Source organism: Canis aureus, chromosome 3 (genome assembly GCF_053574225.1).
Source record: "Canis aureus isolate CA01 chromosome 3, VMU_Caureus_v.1.0, whole genome shotgun sequence".
NCBI lineage: Eukaryota > Metazoa > Chordata > Mammalia > Carnivora > Canidae > Canis > Canis aureus.
In genome coordinates, this window is record NC_135613.1 from 47,708,473 (window position 1) to 47,727,257 (window position 18,785).

Below are 18,785 nucleotides of genomic sequence, written 5' to 3' on the forward strand. Positions count from 1 at the left end.
GTCTCCAGAACCGAACTCTCAGACTTCCCGCTGCAGGCCATGAAGATCGGCAACGGGCCAGTGTCCCAGCCAGTGGCAGTCTGGGCAGGTGATCCAGGGACATCAGGTGGGGGCTGCGTGACCCTTAGTGGGAACTGGGTCAGCCCAGACTAGGTAGTCCAGAGGGGTCCCTTCCCCCAGGCCCCTCTGATGCCTGCCTCGGTCTGCTGCCCCTCCTATGCCAGCCTGGTCCTCTGGGGCCCTCCCTTTGCTCCAGGCAGGGTTTCAGAACCCCTCTGTTTAGACTTCTGCAAGGACTGGCTAGTAGGCAGGGAAAGGTGTGCACTGAGTACCTCCTACATGCTAGGTGTTTTAGTTATGTTGTCACGTTAGGGCTGCACTGCAGCCCTGGGAGGCAGGTTCATCTGTGTCCATATACGGACTGGGACACTGGGGTCTGGGAAGGGAGATGACTTACCTGATGTCCCCAAGTGTGTGTGTGTGTGTGTGTGAGCTGAGATCTGAAGCTCAAGGCAGAGAGCTGTCTTGACAGGGATCAGGGAGAATGTAGCTGGGTCTGGGAGTTTCTGTGCCAGGCATTCTGTAGATGCCAGCTGAGATAACCTGGGTCCATTTCCTAGCTGCTGTTCTGCCCTGCTCATGTAATCTGACGGTCCTTTCCTAGTGTTGGCTTCAGGCATGGCTGGATCCAGGGTCTTAAACAATGTCCCTTGGTTTGGCTCCACCCTCCCCATCTACAGGCACCATTCTCAACCTGGATCAGCAAGACAGTGTCACAGTGTACCACCCAGACTTCCCAATGTGCCAGTGAAAGTCTCAGGGTTCCCTCTTGCTGGACTAGATTTGGCCGTAATTCTAGCTGGACCCAGCTGTGCCTCAACTGGCTGAGGCCCAGGCCACAGGCTCTGCCTCTGGGCTGAGAATGCAACAGGCATTGCCTGGGGTGGAGAGTGACTGGGTGCCGCCCAGCCCAAACTACAGGCTATCGCCCCACCTGCGGGTTGAGTAGAGGGCCCCACAGGACCACATGGGGTCCAGCCCAGCAGTCCTCTCCCCAGCCCCTGGCCGGACACTAGGAACAGAGGAGCAGCTGCCTCCCACTCAATGCCCTCAGGGGGATTCCAGAATAGGAAGTAATATAAGCCAAAATCCAGGCAGACCCCAATTCACTGAAGAGCCCCAGTTCAGCTCTTGTCTGAGAGCCCCAGTTCAGCTCTCGTCGGCTCCTGCTCTCGTCTGGGCCTTGGTCTACTCCTTTGTGCAATGGACACGGTATTTCCTGGACTAAATGGGACCATGAGAGTGAGCAGGTGAAGGGAACTGGCCCCTTCCCCAAAGTCACACTTCTGCAGAGAGTGCTCCTTTTCTGAGAATTTATCCCGAGGAAATGACAGCCCGAAAACACTGTGTACACAGTGACACGCATGCTTGTCACAGCGTTGTGATCTCATTCGTAGGACTCTGGAGTCCCCGGGCACCTTACCTGGCCTTTCCGAGCCTTTCTCTGATCTGTGAAATGGGTGCATCAGTACCTACCTCACAGGATGGTTAACAACCATATAATTAGAGCAAAGGGCCTGGCACCTGGTAGGTGCCTAATAAACGGGAGCTGGGACTAACTATACCTTGGGCAGCTCTGCTGTCCTAAAACGCTGGTCCTTGTGTCACCCGTTTAGCAGATGCTCCTGGTTTGGTATAGATGCTGGGGACCTAGAGGTTTGTACACGGACAGAGATTCTTGCCTGTGGGGGCTGATGTTCTAGTGGGAGAGACAGGATACAAATAAGTGAGGGGATTTGCCAGCGGTGCTGAGGGCTGCAGAGGGAGGGATTTCTGGTCCAGAGGCCGGTGAGGGCCTGGATGCCGAGGGAAGTGTCAGGGGGCCATGGTGCAGTGCAGAGCAAGGGAGGGGAGAAGAGGAGACAGAGCCACCCAGGAGCTTGGCTCTGTAGGGTTTGGAGTCACAGCAAGGGCTTGGTTAGAGCCTGAGTGGCGTGGAAGCCGTGAGGAGAAATGTGACCTACCACAGGTTTTCAGAGGACCCTCGCCCCCAGAGGAGCACAGCCAGGATCAGGAAGGAAGCTCTTCCGGGAGCCCAGATGGTTGACCACTGGTGGTCCATGGGGATGGGGTAAAGATGATATCCCCAGAGCCTTTTGGCAGGTAGACCCCGCAGACCCCCCCAAGCAGACTCCCACACCCCAGGGCCACACTGCAGTCCCCAGGCCCAGACAGCTGGGTTCATGCATTTGCTCTCACCTGGCAATCCTTGCCCTGTCCACCCCAGGGGTCCAAGGGGTCTGTGGTTACTCTGTGGTCTAAGGTCCCTGGTGGCCTGGAGGGAGAGGGGTTCAGTCCCATGGGTGACCTGCTTCTGTTCTTGTCCCTCTGTCTTTCTCTTCCTCCGTCCTGGGCACTCCTGAAGATAAAGGTACTTGGAGTGTGCATGTGTGCCTCTGAGTGTGTGCACACACGCGTGTGTGGTGGCAGGATGGGCAGGAAGGGGCATCCAAAGACCTATCCTGCCTGGGGGCTGCTGTGGGAGGGGTCTGAATGTGGGGGAGCATGAGGGGCAATGGGGGACACTGGGGACACCCAAGGGTTCTACAGGGAGTCCACCTGCAGTGGCCCCTCACACAGGAGGTCTTCAGGGAGGTCTGTGTCTGGGAACACCTAGGGGCAGCCCCAGCCGTGCTCCCTACTCCAGGCCCCTACAATTCTCACATGTTCTGGGGTCCAGATCCTGGAGGCAACACCCCTCTTGGAATCCTTCGGTAACGCCAAAACCGTCAGGAATGACAACTCCAGCCGCTTCGGGAAGTTTGTGGAGGTCTTTCTGGAAGGGTGAGTGGGACGGTGGAGGGAAGGACCCCCAGGGGCCTCAGAGCCCACACCAGCCACTCCCCCCACCCACCTACCCTGCACAAGCTGACTGTTCTCCCCGTCTCCAGGGGCATGATTTCTGGTGCCATAACCTCCCAGTACCTGCTCGAGAAATCCAGGATTGTGTTTCAGGTGGGCCAGACCCTCCCAGGCCCTGTGTGTTGGGATGGGCTGGGGGTAGGTAGGTACTCAGAGCCTGGCACCTGCTGGGGCTGGGGAAATGTTGAATTGATGAACAGAGATATGTGTGTGTGTGAGAGAGAGAGAGAGAGAGAGAGAGAGAGAGAGAGCAGGTGATCTCACCCCCTATAGCTACATTGCCCCTTTCTTGTCCCTAAAGCACATGATCCAGCCATGATCCTCCTCAGGACCTTTGTACCTATGATTTCTTCTATCTGAGCACCTCTCCCATACACCTGCAAGACCAAACCCCTCATCTTCTCCAGGTCTTCCCTGAAATGTCACCTGCTCAGGGAGGCTGTCGCATTTAAACCAACGCCCCTCTCCACCCCACCAGAACTCCCTGGCCCCTTCCCTGCTTTATTTCTCTCCGGAGCACTGTTCTCCATCTGACATGTCTTATTTTGACCAGTGATTTGCTAAGTGCTCATCTCCCCAGCCAGCGGGCAGGCTCTGTGAGGTCGAGGGCTTCTGTCTCCCTTGCTCCCCACTGGGCCTTGAGAGCCTGCTCCGGGGCCTGTGACACACTGGCACTCAGCCGCCCTGGTGGAGCAAACCATCAGGAGGCCCTGTGTGTTGTGTGTCCCCTCTGGACCGTGAACACAGCATACACAGGTGTGTGTGCCCAATGTGCACAAGAGAAGAAAGACTACCTTGCTCTTATTCCTCCAAGCAAAATTAAATCCTGACCTGAGCCGCCTCCCTACCGCCATCCCCAGCCAGTGCCAGGCTGGGAGCTCAGTCCTCACAGGGGCCTGGGCTCACCTCTGGGTCCTTGTGTACCAGTATGGGCCAGCACACCTGGCCTTGTGTGTGTCTGGGGGTCTTCTACGTGGGTGGCTCCTTTCTCTGCACCCACCCTGCTACCCTACAGGCCAAAAATGAAAGGAACTACCACATCTTCTATGAGCTGCTGGCTGGGCTGCCTGCCCAGCTGCGACAAGCCTTCAGTCTACAGGAGGCTGAGACCTACTACTACCTGAACCAGGTGAGCAGTGCAGGCGTCCGAGGGCCCCCGGGTCTGGCACCCTTGCCCCATCACCCTGGGTGGGCTGAGAGAACCAACTCATGGTGTCCTAATAGCCAGCAAAGGCAATGGGAGTTGGGGGCCATGATTTTGATTGAAAGTGTCTCATCATGACAAGGGTGACAGGCATCTTTAGGGTCCTAGGGGGTGTGGGGGGCTACCTCATTTCATTTCTCTATAGCTTAGAACAGAGCTAAGCAGCCTGGAGTTATGGCATTTCCCCCTTTGAGCCTCAGTTTCCTCCTCTGTGAAATGGGGACAGCATAATACCACTTTTAAGGGATGTTGTGAGGACTAGACGAGCAAACGCATGTAAAGCACTTGATCAGGGCCCGGCATGCACCACCTGCTTGGGGCCTCAGGGCTGGAGGGCCTGGCCAGGGTCCCTGACCCCTGGTGCCTGCCCTTGCCCAGGGCGGGAACTGTGAGATCTCAGGGAAGAGTGACTCAGATGACTTCCGCCGGCTCCTGGCAGCCATGGAGGTGCTGGGCTTCAGTGGTGAGGACCAGGACAGCATCTTCCGCATCCTGGCATCCATTCTGCACCTGGGCAATGTCTACTTCGAGAAGTATGAGGTGAGAGAGCCCATAGCCCCTCATGGGGCCCTGACACCCTCAGGAGGCAGGTCATCTCCTCAAAAGCTTGGGAGCCATCTATATTTGCTTTTTGGGGTACGCTGTGCATGTATCATTTGTTATCTCCCACGACCCTCCAGCCACCATTGGAGTTGCTCCTCTTTTTTTTCTTATTTGTGTATGAGAGCTTTTAATATATGTGAAGGAAGTCCACCCTTTGTCTCTGATGTGAATTGCAAATATGTTTTCTAGCTTATCATTTCTATTTTGATTTGTATCCAAGTTTTTTTGGTGTTTTGCTTGCTGGTTTGTCCTATTTTGTTTTGGTTTTTTGCCATGAAGATTTTAAGAGTGATTTTCAGGCATTTTATTTATGCATCATTTCTTATATAAATTTTAGACTTTTAATCACTTTTGGAGACAGTTATTTCTCTAACATTGTAACAGCTTTCTCCCATAATTTTTTCAGGACCTTTTATGGTGTGTGTGTGTTAACATTTAATCTTTGGCTCACCAGGCATTTATCCCAGGAAGATGTGAGGTTGGAATCCAATTTCTTTTTTCCCACATGGTTACTTAGTTATGCTAATCCTGTAATTCAAGAAATACAATCATGCACTAAATTCATGCACTAAATTCTCACACATATTTATGCCTAATTCCTGATTGCCCATTGTGCTTCATTAATCTATGTATTGTGTTTCTATCCCCACACTGTTTTTTTTTTTTTAAAGATTTTATTTATTCATGAGAGACACAGAGAGAGAGAGAGAGAGAGAGGCAGAGACACAGGCAGAGAGAGAAGCAGGCTCCATGCAGGGAGCCCGACGTGGGACTTGATCCCGGGTCTCCAGGATCACACCCTGGGCTGAAGGCGGCACTAAACTGCTGAGCCACCTGGGCTGCCCTCCACACTGTTTTCTTTAAAAGATTTTATTTATTTATTTGTAAGAGAGAGTGTGTGTGAGCAGGCAAGGACAGAGGGAGGGGCAGAGGCAGAGGGAGAAGCAGGATGTGGGACTCGATTCCAGGACCCTGAGATTATGACCTGAGCCCAAGAAAGATGCTTAACCTACTGAGCCCCCCAGGTGCCCCCCGAGGCCTTAATTCCCCCCAGGGGTTTAATTATTATAACTCTAACATGTTTGAGTATCTCACGGGGCCTCCTTCACTCCCCTTCTATCTCAGGATTTTCCTAGTTTTTGTAGCTTATGTTTTTTATACAAGCTTTAAACCCAGTTATCTAGTTTGAAACACACCACTGTTGGTGTTTACATAGACGGACGCGCAGGAGACCGCCTCGGTGGTGAGTGCCCGGGAGATCCAGGCTGTGGCGGAGCTCCTGCAGATTTCTCCCGAGGGCCTGCAGAAGGCCATCACATTCAAAGTGACTGTGAGTCCCTGGGCACCGTGGGCCATCAGAGCCTCCTGCCACTGCTTAGACAGCATAGGCTTCTCCTTGCGCCTTGATTGTTCTCCCCTTTTCACACCTGCTCATGCTTAAAGGCCCAATGCAGGCATCACCCCAGCCTCCAAGAAGCCACCCCTGGCCCCAGTGTGAGCTGTTACCCGCCCTGGGCAGCCTACACCCTGGCCCTTTGTCTCTTCCCAAGGCTTGATCTCACTGGGTCTGTCTGCTTATGCCTCTGTCTCCCCCATTAGACTAGCAGCCCTGCCCCCACCAGCATAGCCAGGCAGAGGGGGGATGAGAGGGTCCTGTTCTGCCCCTGGCCAGCTGTGTGCCTGAGACCAGTCACACCATCATTCTACCTCCCTCCCTTTCCCATAACCTCCCTAATCCTTTGGGGGGCTTCCTGGAGGTGGTGGCCAGCCTGCTGTCATTCAGGGGCCTCATCCCTCCCTAGGAGACAATGCGAGAGAAGATCTTCACCCCCTTAACCGTGGAGAGTGCCGTGGATGCCAGGTGAGGCCTTGCTCCTCCCTGCCTGAGCCCCTGATGCCTGCCCTGCCCACCCTTCACCCCCCACCCTGCCTCCGGCAATGTGCCCACCTGCCCCAGCACCATCTCTGACCCAGGGATGCCATCGCCAAGGTGTTGTATGCGCTGCTCTTCAGCTGGCTCATCGCCCGGGTCAACGCACTGGTGTCCCCGCGGCAGGACACACTGTCCATTGCCATCCTGGATATCTATGGCTTTGAGGTAGGGCTGCACAGGTGGATGAGGGACAGGGGACATAAAGCCTCCTCTCCCCTTCTCTGCCTACAGCATCCACTGTCATCTGCCCCTGATTTGCCTCTCATCTCCTTCACTCACTCTCAAGCACTCCCTGAAGCCATGGAAGGCAGGGAGGGCCCGGGGAGGCTGGGGCCGGTGAGCAGAGCCTTGGGTGGGGACACCTGGGCTGCTGGCCAAGGAGGGAGCAGGCCCAGCCTCACCACCCACCTGGCAGGACCTGAGCTTCAACAGCTTCGAGCAGCTGTGCATCAACTATGCAAACGAGAACCTTCAGTACCTTTTCAACAAGATCATCTTCCAGGAGGAGCAGGTGTGCACTCCCGTGCCCATAGCACTCCCGTGCCCTCCTGTCTGGCCGGTGGGCCTCCTTAGAGCCAGACAGGAAATGCTGGCTTTTTAAAGGCAAATTGGAGGTGGTCAGGCGGAGTGGAGGGAACCAGCACATTCAAAGGCCCGTGCCCTGGATGGGGAAGCTGCTGGGTGCTGAGCCAAGAAAAGCTCTCTTGGGGGATCCTTCTCCCCCTCTGCTGGGCTGTCCCAGGCGGAGGGTGGAATAGGCTCAGAGATGGCTCATGTTGCCCCTCCACGGAATGAGCTTCCTATGCAAGCAGAGGTGCCCCGGCCAGGCCCCTTCATGTGGATCCAGCCTGGGAGGTAGGGTGGATGGGGCCTGGGCAGGGCCAGGAGGCTGAGCCCCTGACACCCACAGGAGGAGTACATTCGGGAACAGATAGACTGGCGGGAGATCACCTTTGCTGACAATCAGCCATGTATCAACCTCATCTCTCTGAAGCCCTATGGCATTCTGCGCATCCTTGATGACCAGTGCTGCTTTCCCCAGGTGAGCCATTGGCACTGGGTGAGCCTGGTCTACTCGCTCAACATCTCTGAGCCTCATGTCCTCATCAGGCCCGGGTCCCGCCTTCTTCTCTGCTCTGGCCTGGGACAGGAGCTCAGAATACCCAACCTGCTGTTCGCAACCCAGGGTGACTGAGGCTGGTTAGAGGGCAATGGGCTGCCAGAGTGGGGTACCAGCTTGGGAAGTCACAGGCTTCCTGGAGGAGGTGACCTTGAGGTTGGACCTCAAACTCTGATTGGAAGACACAAGTAGGGACGTCCACTTAAGCTTCCCCACCTAGGGCAGTGGGCAGTCAGAGGCAGCTGTGACTTGCTCCTCCCCTGTGCTTATCAGGAAACAGGGCTGCAGGATTTGCCACAAGCCCAGGGGCAGGGTGCCGGGGTTCCCTGCCCACCCTCTGACCCCTGCCTGCCTCTAGGCCACAGACCACACGTTTCTGCAGAAGTGCCATTACCACCACGGCGCCAATCCGCTCTACTCCAAACCCAAGATGCCGCTGCCTGAGTTCACCATCAAGCACTATGCAGGCAAAGTCACCTACCAGGTGAGACCCAGGACAGCCCACCCAGCCTCCGGGGCCACCGCAGTTGGAGACAGAAGCACAGCGGGGACTGCAGACACTCCCACCTCTTCTAGTCCTGGGCCTGCTGATCCTCAGCTGTGTGACCTTGGGCAAATTGCTTTACCTCTCTGAGCCCATCTTGTCCTCAAAATGGGGATCATGGTAGTGCCCATCTCATGTGAGTGTGGAAGCCTAGGGCTGGGGTGGATGTTAAAGAGTAGCTGTTATTAGTAGTGATGGGGTCACTCAGTTATCTCAGACACATTCCTGCCCAGGAGGTGTCTCAGGCCAGGATTCGAAGCTTCTGTGCCCACCTGGGCCTTGTTTTTCTCATCTGTAGGACACAAAATAGCATCTTTCACTGAGGATGGGGCCAAGATCCAGACAGTCATGTGAAGCTAGAGCTAGTGCCCCCCTCCCCGGAGGATTGGGAGGGTAGTGGGGGTGGAAGGGGAGGGGACTATGGCAGAAGGAAGGGTCCAGTTAGGGAGGTAGAGGCCCAGGGGGGCAGGGCCAGGGTCCCCAGGGCCTGGGAGCCCCTGAGCTGCTGTAGGGAGGAAGGAGGAGGCTGGGAGCAGGCAGGCTGAAGCATGTTGGCATAGGCTGTGCCCCCAGGCTGTGTGGGGTCCTACCCAAGCCGCCCCACCGTTCCCCCCTGCAGGTGCACAAGTTCCTCGACAAGAACCATGACCAGGTGCGCCAGGATGTGCTGGATCTCTTTGTGCGGAGCCGGACACGGGTGAGCCAGCCGGGCCTCCTGCCACTCCGTCCCCACCCCAGAGCGCCCAGCTTGCTATCAGGCCCTCTCTCAGTTCAGGAAATGGGGAAGTGCCCCAGATATCTGGTCCTGCCTCTGGCTCCCCCTGGCTGCAGCCAGGCTGTGATCCTGATCCCAATCCAGAGTCGGCCTTGCTCTGGGCTTTCTCCCATTCCTGGTCCGGCCCCCTGCCCCTGGCCGGCCCCTCTGGATCACCCCAGCCCATCCTGGCCCTGGCCACCTAGCCGTGCCCACCCTATCCCCCCACTGAGCAGTTCTCCCAAATGGCCCTGTTGTTCTTAGCCACCCACCCTATCCTCTGGGCCTCCACCTTCTTCTCTGTCCAATGGGCACCCTCCTCCTGAGGTCGTGGTCAGAGTTCACAACGATGTGTGTCACAGGCCACCTCAGGGCCAAGTGCACAGTCAGATTGAAGAAAAAAAGCCAGCCCGACCATGGGACAGGTCTCGTGGAAGGTGCTGAGCACCAACTTGAGAGGCATGTGATCCAGGAGGACAGCAGCCTTGCAGAGAGGGCCGGGGTCTAGTGGGTTAGTTTTCTGATCCCTCTGGTTTGGAGATTGGACTCTTTTTGTTTTTAACTCTTTTTGTTGTCCCCGCCCCCCACCCCACCAACCTGTTTCCTTGTTTCTGTCTCTCCCCCCGCTCATCTTCCTGTCTCTCGTGCCTTGACTATGGCCCTGGCCTGCTGCCCGCCCCTGCTCAGGTGGTGGCACACCTCTTCTCCAGCCACGCCCCACAGGCCACCCCTCAGCGCCTGGGCAAGAGCAGCTCTGTCACTCGGCTCTACAAGGCACACACGGTGGCCGCTAAGTTCCAACAGTCGCTCCTGGATCTGGTGGAAAAGATGGAGAGGTGAGCATGTAGGTGGGGGGGCACCCAGTCTCCCCTCTGACCCACCCTGTGACCCTCAGGGGTCAGCACCTCCTGCCCTGGGGCCTCACAGTGCCTTCCTTCCGCCCCTGTGCAGGTGTAACCCCTTGTTCGTACGCTGCCTGAAGCCCAACCACAAGAAGGTATGTAATGGCTGAGGCCCCTGGGAGAGCCAGATCCTCCTTCTCATGCTGTGTGACCTTGCAAGTGGCTGTACCTCTCTGGACTTCCATCTGCCCAGCCCACTGTGGGGACTATTTGTGGTTGGGCCCATATGCAAACTCCTTTTCTGGGCCTTCCTTACAGGAGCCAGGCCTCTTTGAGCCAGATGTGGTAATGGCACAATTACGCTATTCAGGGGTGCTCGAGACTGTGCGAATCCGCAAGGAGGGCTTTCCAGTGCGCCTGCCCTTCCAGGTGTTCATCGACAGGTATGTCAGTCAGGGTTCCTGAGCTCCACAGCTCCATACCCAGCTCCCCCATGGCCCCAGGAATACAGAACCCAGGCAGGACAGAGCCTGCCATGCACAGTTGCTTGGTTGTGTGCTGTGCGAGATCGTTACGCTAGCTGTCACATAGCGATGTACTTCTCATTCCGCTATTTTTCCTAGTTTTATTGTGTGTGTTTGCGCGGAGGGGGCGGATTCCAAAGGAGTAATTTTAAGTTATTATGCACAATTTCCAGCAGATGGCAGTAAACTGTCTTATTCAACCGAAACTACAGGTACCGCTGTCTTGTGGCCCTCAAACACAACCTGCCGGCCAGTGGGGACATGTGTGTGTCGGTGCTGAGCCGCCTGTGCACGGTCATGCCAAATATGTACCGCGTTGGTGTCAGCAAGGTGAGTCCCGCCTCACGTGTGGCCCCGGGAAGCCCCGAGTTCAGGAGCTTTAGAACTGGAGCCTGTGGAATGAGAAATGGCCCAGCCAGAGAGCAGTGGCCCCGAGCCAGCGTGGTGGACTTGGTCAGCGGTCAGCGGAAGGCGCATCCCGACTCCAGACCTATGCTCGGGGGCTTCCCCCTGCCTGGCTCCCCATCACTGCTCCTTCAGCCTCCCCACGCTCAGCCCATCCCCGGCCCCAGGAGGCCAGCCCCTCCATGCCTCAAGGCCCGCCTCCCCTCCTCAGCTGTTCCTCAAGGAGCACCTGCACCAGCTGCTGGAGAGCATGCGGGAGCGTGTCCTGCACCTGGCAGCCCTCACCCTGCAGCGCTGCCTGCGCGGCTTCCTCATCCGGCGGCGGTTCCGCTCCCTGCGCCACAAGATCATCCTGCTGCAGAGCCGGGCCCGGGGCTACCTGGCCAGGTACAACCCACGCAGGGCAGGACTTGCTGGTGCCTCTGAAGAGGACTTGCCTGAACTGGGGTATAAGCTCCCTGTCCCAGAGGTGTGTGAGCTGAGTGTCGGGGCCTCTCTGCAGGAAGGGTGTCCGGACTCTGCTTTTGGATGTCCTGCCCACCTGCCCCCTGGCCCCAGCCTGCATCCCGGGTCTGGGAGCCCTGGGACTACAACCTGATGGGATGTACACACTCCAGGCAGTTTCTTCCAGAACCTGCCACTTAATTTGCTGTGTGACCTTGGCTGAGTCACTGCCCCTCTCTGAGCTCCATGGGGCTCGTATAGTGAGTCATGGACAGTGATACGCAAGCCCGGCTGGCGTGGGCATCTCTGCACCTTGGTCACTCTGCGATCCTATGCCCTGCCCTCCCCAGCCCCCAGGACACTTCTTTACTCCCCACCCCTAGGCAGCGGTATCAGCAGATGAGGAGGAGTCTGGTGAAGTTCCGGTCCCTGGTGCACACGTATATAAACCACCGGCATTACCTCAAGGTGCGGACCTGTTGCTCCCCCTGCTCTGGGGAGCCAGGCAGCAGGGAGAGGGAGGAGGCCCTTAGCCCCCAGGAGGAGACTGTTGGCCTCAGACAGTCTTGGGTTCGAATCCCCGCTCTGCCACTCACCAGCCAGGACTTGGCCTTCCCCACCCTCACTTTGTCTGCCTAGCCCTGGGGTTTGGGGATGGGGGTTCAGGGACATGCTGCACGGGGAGGATTTAGCCTGTGCTGGGTTCACAGTGAGGCCTTCAGGAGTTGGGTGTGATGGAATCTGTCAGCCTGAGCAGCGCCGGATATGGTTTTACTCTTAATGCCAGTGTTGGCCCGTTGTATAAACCCACCCCCAGAAAGACAAGTGTAGTCCACAGAGCCTTGAAGACCCACCTGGCCTCCACTGAAGGCTCTGTGGCATGACAGGAGGGGAGTCCACCCCGTGTCTCTGGGCAACTGCAGAAATCCTCCTGGGGGTCTTTTCCTGTCCTGAAGTATTACTTCCTCCGCCTCTTGCCTCTCTTTCTCGCTCTTTCTCCCGTGCCTCTCTGTTTCTCTGGCCAGAGCTTTGCGCCCTCTTTGCTGCCTGTAGGGGGGCCAGTTGCCCCCTTTGCTTCTCTTGCCAGCCACCTCCCGTGGGTTGGCTTGGGCTGCCCCCGGGGCCCGGCTGGGGCCTGCTGTCACCTCTGCCCACCGTTCTCCTGCCCCCGCCTTGACCATCTGCTCTCCTGCAGCTGAGGGCAGAGCGGAGGCTGCGGGTGGAGGAGGCCCGGCTCCGGGAGCTGGAGGTGGGTGTGGGCTCTGGGTGGCAGCAGGGACCAGAGGGGAGGCCGCCAGGTGGGAGTTGTGGCAGGGCTGCCCCTCACGCTGCATGGTCCCCGCAGGAACTGAGCAAGCGGGAGGTGGTGGCCGTGGGGCACCTGGAGGTGCCCGCTGAGTTGGCGGGACTCCTGCAAGCGGTGGCGGGTACGTCAGTGCGGCGCAGTGTGGGGAAGGGGTGGGCAGGCACAGAGTCTGGCACCTCACGCCCCCCTCTCTCCACAGGCCTCAGAGCAGCCCGGGGACCCCGGGTGGCCTCTGTGCGGACTCCCCGGCTCCAGGCCGAGCCCCGTGTCACGCTGCCCCTCGATATCAATAACTACCCCATGGCCAAGTTTGTCCGATGCCACTTTAAGGTAAAGGCTGGCATGAGCCCAAGCAGCCCTGGTCAGCAGGCCCTGTTGTCAGCCTGGGGCAGGGTCCTGGCCATGCCCTGTGGCATGGGCTCATACCCAGAGCCCTTGACTTGCCGGGTCATGAGGAGTCCAGGGGCTCCAGAGGAGGGCCAGACAGACATGGAGGGGCCCAGGGACTTAGGAAGTGGCCATTTGCCAAGTACCTCATCCCTGCTTTCATTTCGGGCTCTCCAGGAAGAGGGACTCTCCAGGGGGCTCAGGTGGCCTCCACCACCAGCGAACTGAGGGCCAGTGTCTGCCTCTCTTCAGGCTTCAGTGTCCCCATCCACACTCTGGGGAAAGGAGCCCTTACCTCACTGGCTCTCATGTCCCTACCTGGCTCAGAGAAGTGGAGGGAGTGTACCCAGGAGTCCCAGCTCTGTCCTCACGCCCCTGCCCTGTGCCCGCAGGAACCTGCCTTCGGGATGCTGACACTGCCCCTGAGGACACCCCTCACACGGCTGCCAGTAGAGTGCCATGCAGAAGCTGTGAGCGTCTTCAAGTTGGTAAGGGTCCGCCCAGGCCACCTTTGAAGTTATAGCCATGAAGCCTCTTGACCTGCCCTCCTGGGTCCTCCACTAACCCAGACCATTAAGCCCAGCCTTCTTCTTTGGAGGAAAGACTTCTGGGCGAGGAAGGGCATGGAATCAGGGCTCCTCTCTGGACTAGGGTTTGAGGATTGAGAGGCTTTCTTCTCCCAGCCGTCTTCCTGACAAAGAGGCTGCCCCAGAGTCTCCACGGAGCTTCCCAGGGACACCATGAATAGATCCAGGTCCCCTCCTCGAGGGCTTCCTAGTCTGAGGAGGGGAGGCAGAGCAGACCTGACTACTCCATGGACAGAGGTTAGGCATGGAGGCTGGGAAGTCTAACTAGGTTCCTAAACCACCTCTGGACAGAATCAAAGAGGGCTTCCTGTTGGCAGGGGATGGGGGTGGGGTGGAGCATTTGAGCTAGTTTGGAAGGAGTTAGAATCTGCCAGCCAGGACAGATGGAGAAGCCACCAAGAGAAGAAAAAGTTGATGTAGTCAAAACACATCAATTAATGGAAGTCAAAAGGGAAGGGGCAGGAGGGGGTCCCAAGGCCTTGTCTGCCTTGGATTTCATTCTAAGGGCCCCAGGGAGCCAAGGAGGGTGCTTCCATGGGAGGGAGTGGTCAGATATGAATGTTAAAAAAGTGCTTTCTTGGGGCCTGGATGGAGAAGGAGGTGAGGGATGGAGGCCAGAGATGAAGGGAGGGGCTAGGGCTGTTTGGAGAGCGCTAGTGGAAGGTTCTTGACCAGGAGAGAAAAGTCAGTATGCTTTGGATCTTGAGTTTTCTCATAGTTAGCATGAACTGCCTGGTCATTTGGCACAGGACATGGCAATTACAGTGTAACATGGTGGGGGGGTGCTGTTACATGGGCTTTCCTGGGACTCATGGGAAGGTCGAGAGAGGGGTGCATGTTGGGGATGGGGCCCTGGCCCAAACAACCTTCCAAGAGGCCCAGGAGAGTCTGTTTGTGGTCTAGATCCTGCGTTTCATGGGCGACCCTCACCTGTATGGTGCCCAGGAAAACGTCTTTGGGAACTACATTGTGCAGAAGGGGCTGGCGGTGCCCGAGCTCCGGGATGAGATCTTGGCACAGCTGGCCAACCAGGTGTGGCGTAACCCCAGCTCCCACAACGCCGAGCGGGGCTGGCTCTTACTGGCTACATGCCTCAGCGGCTTCGCACCTTCCTCGCGCCTCAGCAAGTACCTGCTCAAGTGAGTGGAACCCGGCAGGGCCAGGGCTGAGAACAGTGATGCTGGCCTGAGGCCCTGGGGGGGATGTCAGAGGTCAGGCCAGGAGTGAGGTCTCTATGCTTGGAAGCTCAGGCATGAGGGCCTGTTTGGGTCCGTTCTCTGTCTCCACCAGTCTCAGAACAAGAAACAAGGGCAGGTGTTCACTATGGAGGGTAGGGCTCACATAAACTGGATAAAGGACTTGCAAAGCTCAGAGGATGGCTAGACCAGGGCATAGGGAATTTGGGGAAAAGGTGCTCATCTCTCATGTCATGGCAGTAGAGCCAGGTGGTTAGGAGTATAGACTCTGAATGCAAGACAGTCTGGGTTCAAACCCCAGCTCAACCTTCAGAATGCCAGCATCTTGATGATACTGAAGATGACAGTGATAACATCCCCCTGCTGGGGGCAGCCCTGGTGGCGCAGCGGTTTGGTGCCGCCTGCAGCCTGAGGTGTGATCCTGGAGACCTGGGATCGAGTCCCACGTTGGGCTTCCGGCGTGGAGCCTGCTTCTCCCTCTCCCTCTGCCTGGGTCTCTGCCTCTCTCTATGTGTCTATGAATAAATAAATAAAATCTTAAAAAAAAAAATCCCCCTGCTGGGTGAGAAGGATGCTTTGAGCTCAGGCAAGCCCTGTGTGCAAATCCCAGCTCTGATACTCACCTGCTGTGTGACCTGGGGCAACTCACTGCCCTTCTCTGAGTCTCTTTCCTCATCCGTAAATTAGGGTTGGTAATAAGACCACCTTACAGGGTGGCTGTGAGCCTCAGAGCATGTAGAGCTTCACCTGGGCCATGCGCAGTAGGTAGGCAGCTCAGTGGGTCAGTCTTGTGAATCTGTGGCAACAGGTTAGGGCCACTGCCTTCCTTTCTGGGCTTGCAGTGGGCACAGCTCTGGGTTCCCTCTTGTGACCGCCACCGAGGGGCTGCTCCATTGTTGCTCCAGAAGCAGGAAGGGAGCCAGGGAGCCGGGCATGTGGAGTACCTGCCCTTGGAGGGGATCAGTTTTGTTGGCCCTGGGCCAAGCTGAACCCTCACGGCATCACTTGTGTAGATGAGAAATTGGAGGCAGGCTCGGAGGGGCCAGGTGATCGATCCCCTGGGAGGCTTGGTGAAGGCATTGAAAGCCGAGTCTTCCAGAGTCTGAATTCTTGCCCACATCTTGCTGCAACCCCTACCTTGTCAATGACATTTTGCTCCAACAAGCTTTGGTGGACCTTCCTGGGACCTCTTTGGCATGTCCTTGGACCTTTGTTGGCTTAAGATACCTTTGGCTAGCCTGGGACCCTTTCAGCTTAGTCCTAGGACTCTGGGATAGTCTGAGATTTTTTTAGTCTAGCCTCAGAACTATGGGGCTAACCTGAGGCCCTTTGAGTTTAGTCCCGAACCTCTGGGCTCTCCCAGGACCCCTCCAGTATCATCCCAGAGCTCTGGACTATAGCCTGGGACCCTTCCGAGCTGGCCTCTTTGCTCGGGCCTTCTCAGCTTCACCATAGAGCTCTGGGCTCAGACTAGACTTAGAATCCTCCTCTCTCGCGGGCTCGCCACAGATCACTCTTCATCCCGGTTTCAACTCCTATCCATCAGGTTTGTGTCTGATTATGGGCAGAATGGCTTCCAGGCTGTGTGTCAACACCGCCTCATGCAGGCCATGGGCCGGGCCCAACAGCAGGGCTCTGGGGCTGCCCGCACCTTCCCCCCGACCCAGCTTGAGTGGATAGCAACCCAGGAGAAGGCCAGCATGGCACTGGATGTGGGCTGCTTCAATGGTGAGCTGTCCTCTTCCCACCATGCACTGCCTTCCCTCCTCCCTCTCTGCCTCACAGAAGGGCACAGGGATGGGACAAGAGTGGGGAAGCCTAAGAGCGTGTGCGGGCGGGGGAGTAGCAGGACTGAGCCCAGCACCCGCCGCTGTCCCAGGTGACCAGTTCTCCTGCCCAGTACACTCCTGGAGCACGGGGGAAGAGGTGGCTGGAGACATTCTGAGGCACAGGTTGGCTCCTGGAATAATCCCCGTCCCAGCATGCCCTCGGGTACCTGGGAAGGAGGGAGGGGGAGGGGAGGGGGAGAGGTGGGAGACCAGACCCCCCAACACATACATACACAGGGTCCACTCTGGTCATGCTTGGGGGCTAGCTCATATTCCAGGGTTTCTCCAGGCAATACCTGTTGGTTCCATCCCTCACTTCTGTCCCTCCATGTGCTGTCACCAGGGGGCTGGCAGATGGCTGGCGGGGCTGGACAGTGGCCATGAAGAATGGGGTCCAGTGGGCCGAGCTGGCAGGCCACGACTACGTGCTGGACCTGGTGTCAGACCTAGAGCTGCTCAGGAACTTCCCGAGACAGAAGTCTTACTTCATCGTGGGTGCAGAAGGGCCCATGGCCGGCAGGGGAAGCCCAAGAGTGTAGGTGGCTACGTGGGTCCTTCAGGCACTTGGTCTCCCCTTTCCTCCCAGCTGCTGGTTCAGAGCTGAGTTCCAAACCTAAGCTTTAAGTGACCTCTGCACCTGGTGTGGGACTCAAACTCACAACCCCAAGATCAAGAGTCAGACGCTCCGCTGAAGTGGGCCAGCCAGGCACCCCGGGGTCCTACCTTTAAAGGGAAAGAGCCACCCATTTTCAGAGCCCAGAGGAGATCGTGGTGATGATGGTGGGGTCATTCTGGGAGGGCCATCATCTCTCAGGCGGTCAGCTGCTCCATGTTCCCCTTCCCTACAGGTTGTTTGGGAACAGCTGGGACTCAGATGAGGACACACCCACCAGGCCCCAGACCCAGGGATGCGTGCCCAGAGTGGCTGACTCCGACGGGTACTGGAGCCACAACGAGGATGGTACAAACAGGGAGAACAGGGCCCAGAGAGGGACAGCCACCCACTGAGGCCAACCAGGAGGGGCCACTCTCTCTGGTCGGGAGGGATCCTGGGGGCCATGTGGGGTGATCAGCAGGAGAAAACAACTTGGTTTTGTATCTGCCTCCCCCTCACCCCCCAGACTCAGACAGCCTGGGAGAACCCTCTGTGCCCCACAGGGGACTGGACTGCTACCTGGACAGCCTCTTCGACCCCGTGCTGTCCTACGGGGACGCGGTAGGGACAGGGCGGGGTATTGGCAGAAAACTGGGACCGCATGTACATATCTAGTCACACACCCACAGGAGATGCAGGAGCCTCTTGCAGCCAGGGCCAGGGGGTAGCATGGGCCTGGGTCTCTGCTGGGGGCCAGGCAAAGGTTGAGGGTGCGCTCATGGCTAGAGATGCTCCTGGCTGATCCCAGAACCACCCACGGCTAAAGGTCTAGGGCCCCTCCTCCACCTGGGGTGGGAGCCAGCCCCATCAGGTACCCTTGCTCATTCTGGAAAGTCCCAGGAGTCCCTCCATGGCATGATGTGCAGCCCTAAGCAGGGCACAGCTCCTCTTTGAACCTGTTTACTCATCTGTGAGAGGGGGTGGATTGGGTGGATTTGCAGGGCTGGTGGGGTATTGACTGGGATGCTGCATGAGCAGAAGCTGGGCATAAAGCAGACACTAGGCTGATGTGGGGCCCCGGGGACAGAGGAGGTGGCTGGTGTCAGATGCCCGTTGCCTTGGAACCTCGGGAGTATGACAGTGAGGCAGATACTTGAGCCACCTGCTGCCCCCAGGACCTGGAGAAGCCAACAGCCATTGCCTACCGCATGAAAGGGGGAGGCCAGCCTGGTGGAAGCGGCAGTAGCAGCACTGAAGACCCCCCCAGGAGGCCTCCAGAGCCAAAGCCAAAGCCAAAGCCAAGTCAGTGCCTGCCCCTAGAGTGGTTCCAGGGTGGGCGAGGGGAGGGGGCCCTCCTCCTGGTTCTCAGGGGCAGAATGGAGGCAGCCACTGGCCCATTGGGGCTGAGACAGCCGCAGGGTGGGGGTTAGCTAGGAAATCCCCACTTCCCCCCATGTCCTGCCCCTTGGGATCCATGCCTTCTGACATGGCTCCCCGCAGTCCCAGGCCTGGATGCCTCCACACTGGCTCTGCAGCAAGCCTTCATCCACAAACAGGCTGTCCTACTGGTGAGTGCTAGCTGGGCTGTGG

At 57.6% G+C, this 18,785-nt stretch overlaps 1 protein-coding gene across 1 annotated transcript in view; it reads left to right on the plus strand.

The window, feature by feature from the left end:
- MYO15A (myosin XVA) overlaps positions 1-18,785 on the plus strand; it is a 51,760-nt gene that overhangs the window by 9,139 nt on the left and 23,836 nt on the right. Inside the window, exons 7-36 of the mRNA XM_077892386.1 lie at positions 2,426-2,431; positions 2,741-2,844; positions 2,952-3,015; positions 3,938-4,051; positions 4,505-4,666; positions 5,946-6,059; positions 6,532-6,590; positions 6,704-6,827; positions 7,078-7,173; positions 7,573-7,704; positions 8,141-8,266; positions 8,946-9,023; positions 9,768-9,916; positions 10,032-10,077; positions 10,241-10,365; positions 10,659-10,776; positions 11,063-11,238; positions 11,679-11,763; positions 12,491-12,544; positions 12,641-12,722; positions 12,801-12,931; positions 13,381-13,476; positions 14,479-14,714; positions 16,318-16,499; positions 16,651-16,723; positions 16,944-17,135; positions 17,449-17,561; positions 17,722-17,816; positions 18,371-18,497; positions 18,696-18,763. Coding sequence (XP_077748512.1) covers positions 2,426-2,431; positions 2,741-2,844; positions 2,952-3,015; positions 3,938-4,051; positions 4,505-4,666; positions 5,946-6,059; positions 6,532-6,590; positions 6,704-6,827; positions 7,078-7,173; positions 7,573-7,704; positions 8,141-8,266; positions 8,946-9,023; positions 9,768-9,916; positions 10,032-10,077; positions 10,241-10,365; positions 10,659-10,776; positions 11,063-11,238; positions 11,679-11,763; positions 12,491-12,544; positions 12,641-12,722; positions 12,801-12,931; positions 13,381-13,476; positions 14,479-14,714; positions 16,318-16,499; positions 16,651-16,723; positions 16,944-17,135; positions 17,449-17,561; positions 17,722-17,816; positions 18,371-18,497; positions 18,696-18,763 — 3,327 coding nt within the window. The remainder of the gene's footprint in view (positions 1-2,425; positions 2,432-2,740; positions 2,845-2,951; positions 3,016-3,937; positions 4,052-4,504; positions 4,667-5,945; positions 6,060-6,531; positions 6,591-6,703; positions 6,828-7,077; positions 7,174-7,572; positions 7,705-8,140; positions 8,267-8,945; positions 9,024-9,767; positions 9,917-10,031; positions 10,078-10,240; positions 10,366-10,658; positions 10,777-11,062; positions 11,239-11,678; positions 11,764-12,490; positions 12,545-12,640; positions 12,723-12,800; positions 12,932-13,380; positions 13,477-14,478; positions 14,715-16,317; positions 16,500-16,650; positions 16,724-16,943; positions 17,136-17,448; positions 17,562-17,721; positions 17,817-18,370; positions 18,498-18,695; positions 18,764-18,785) is intronic.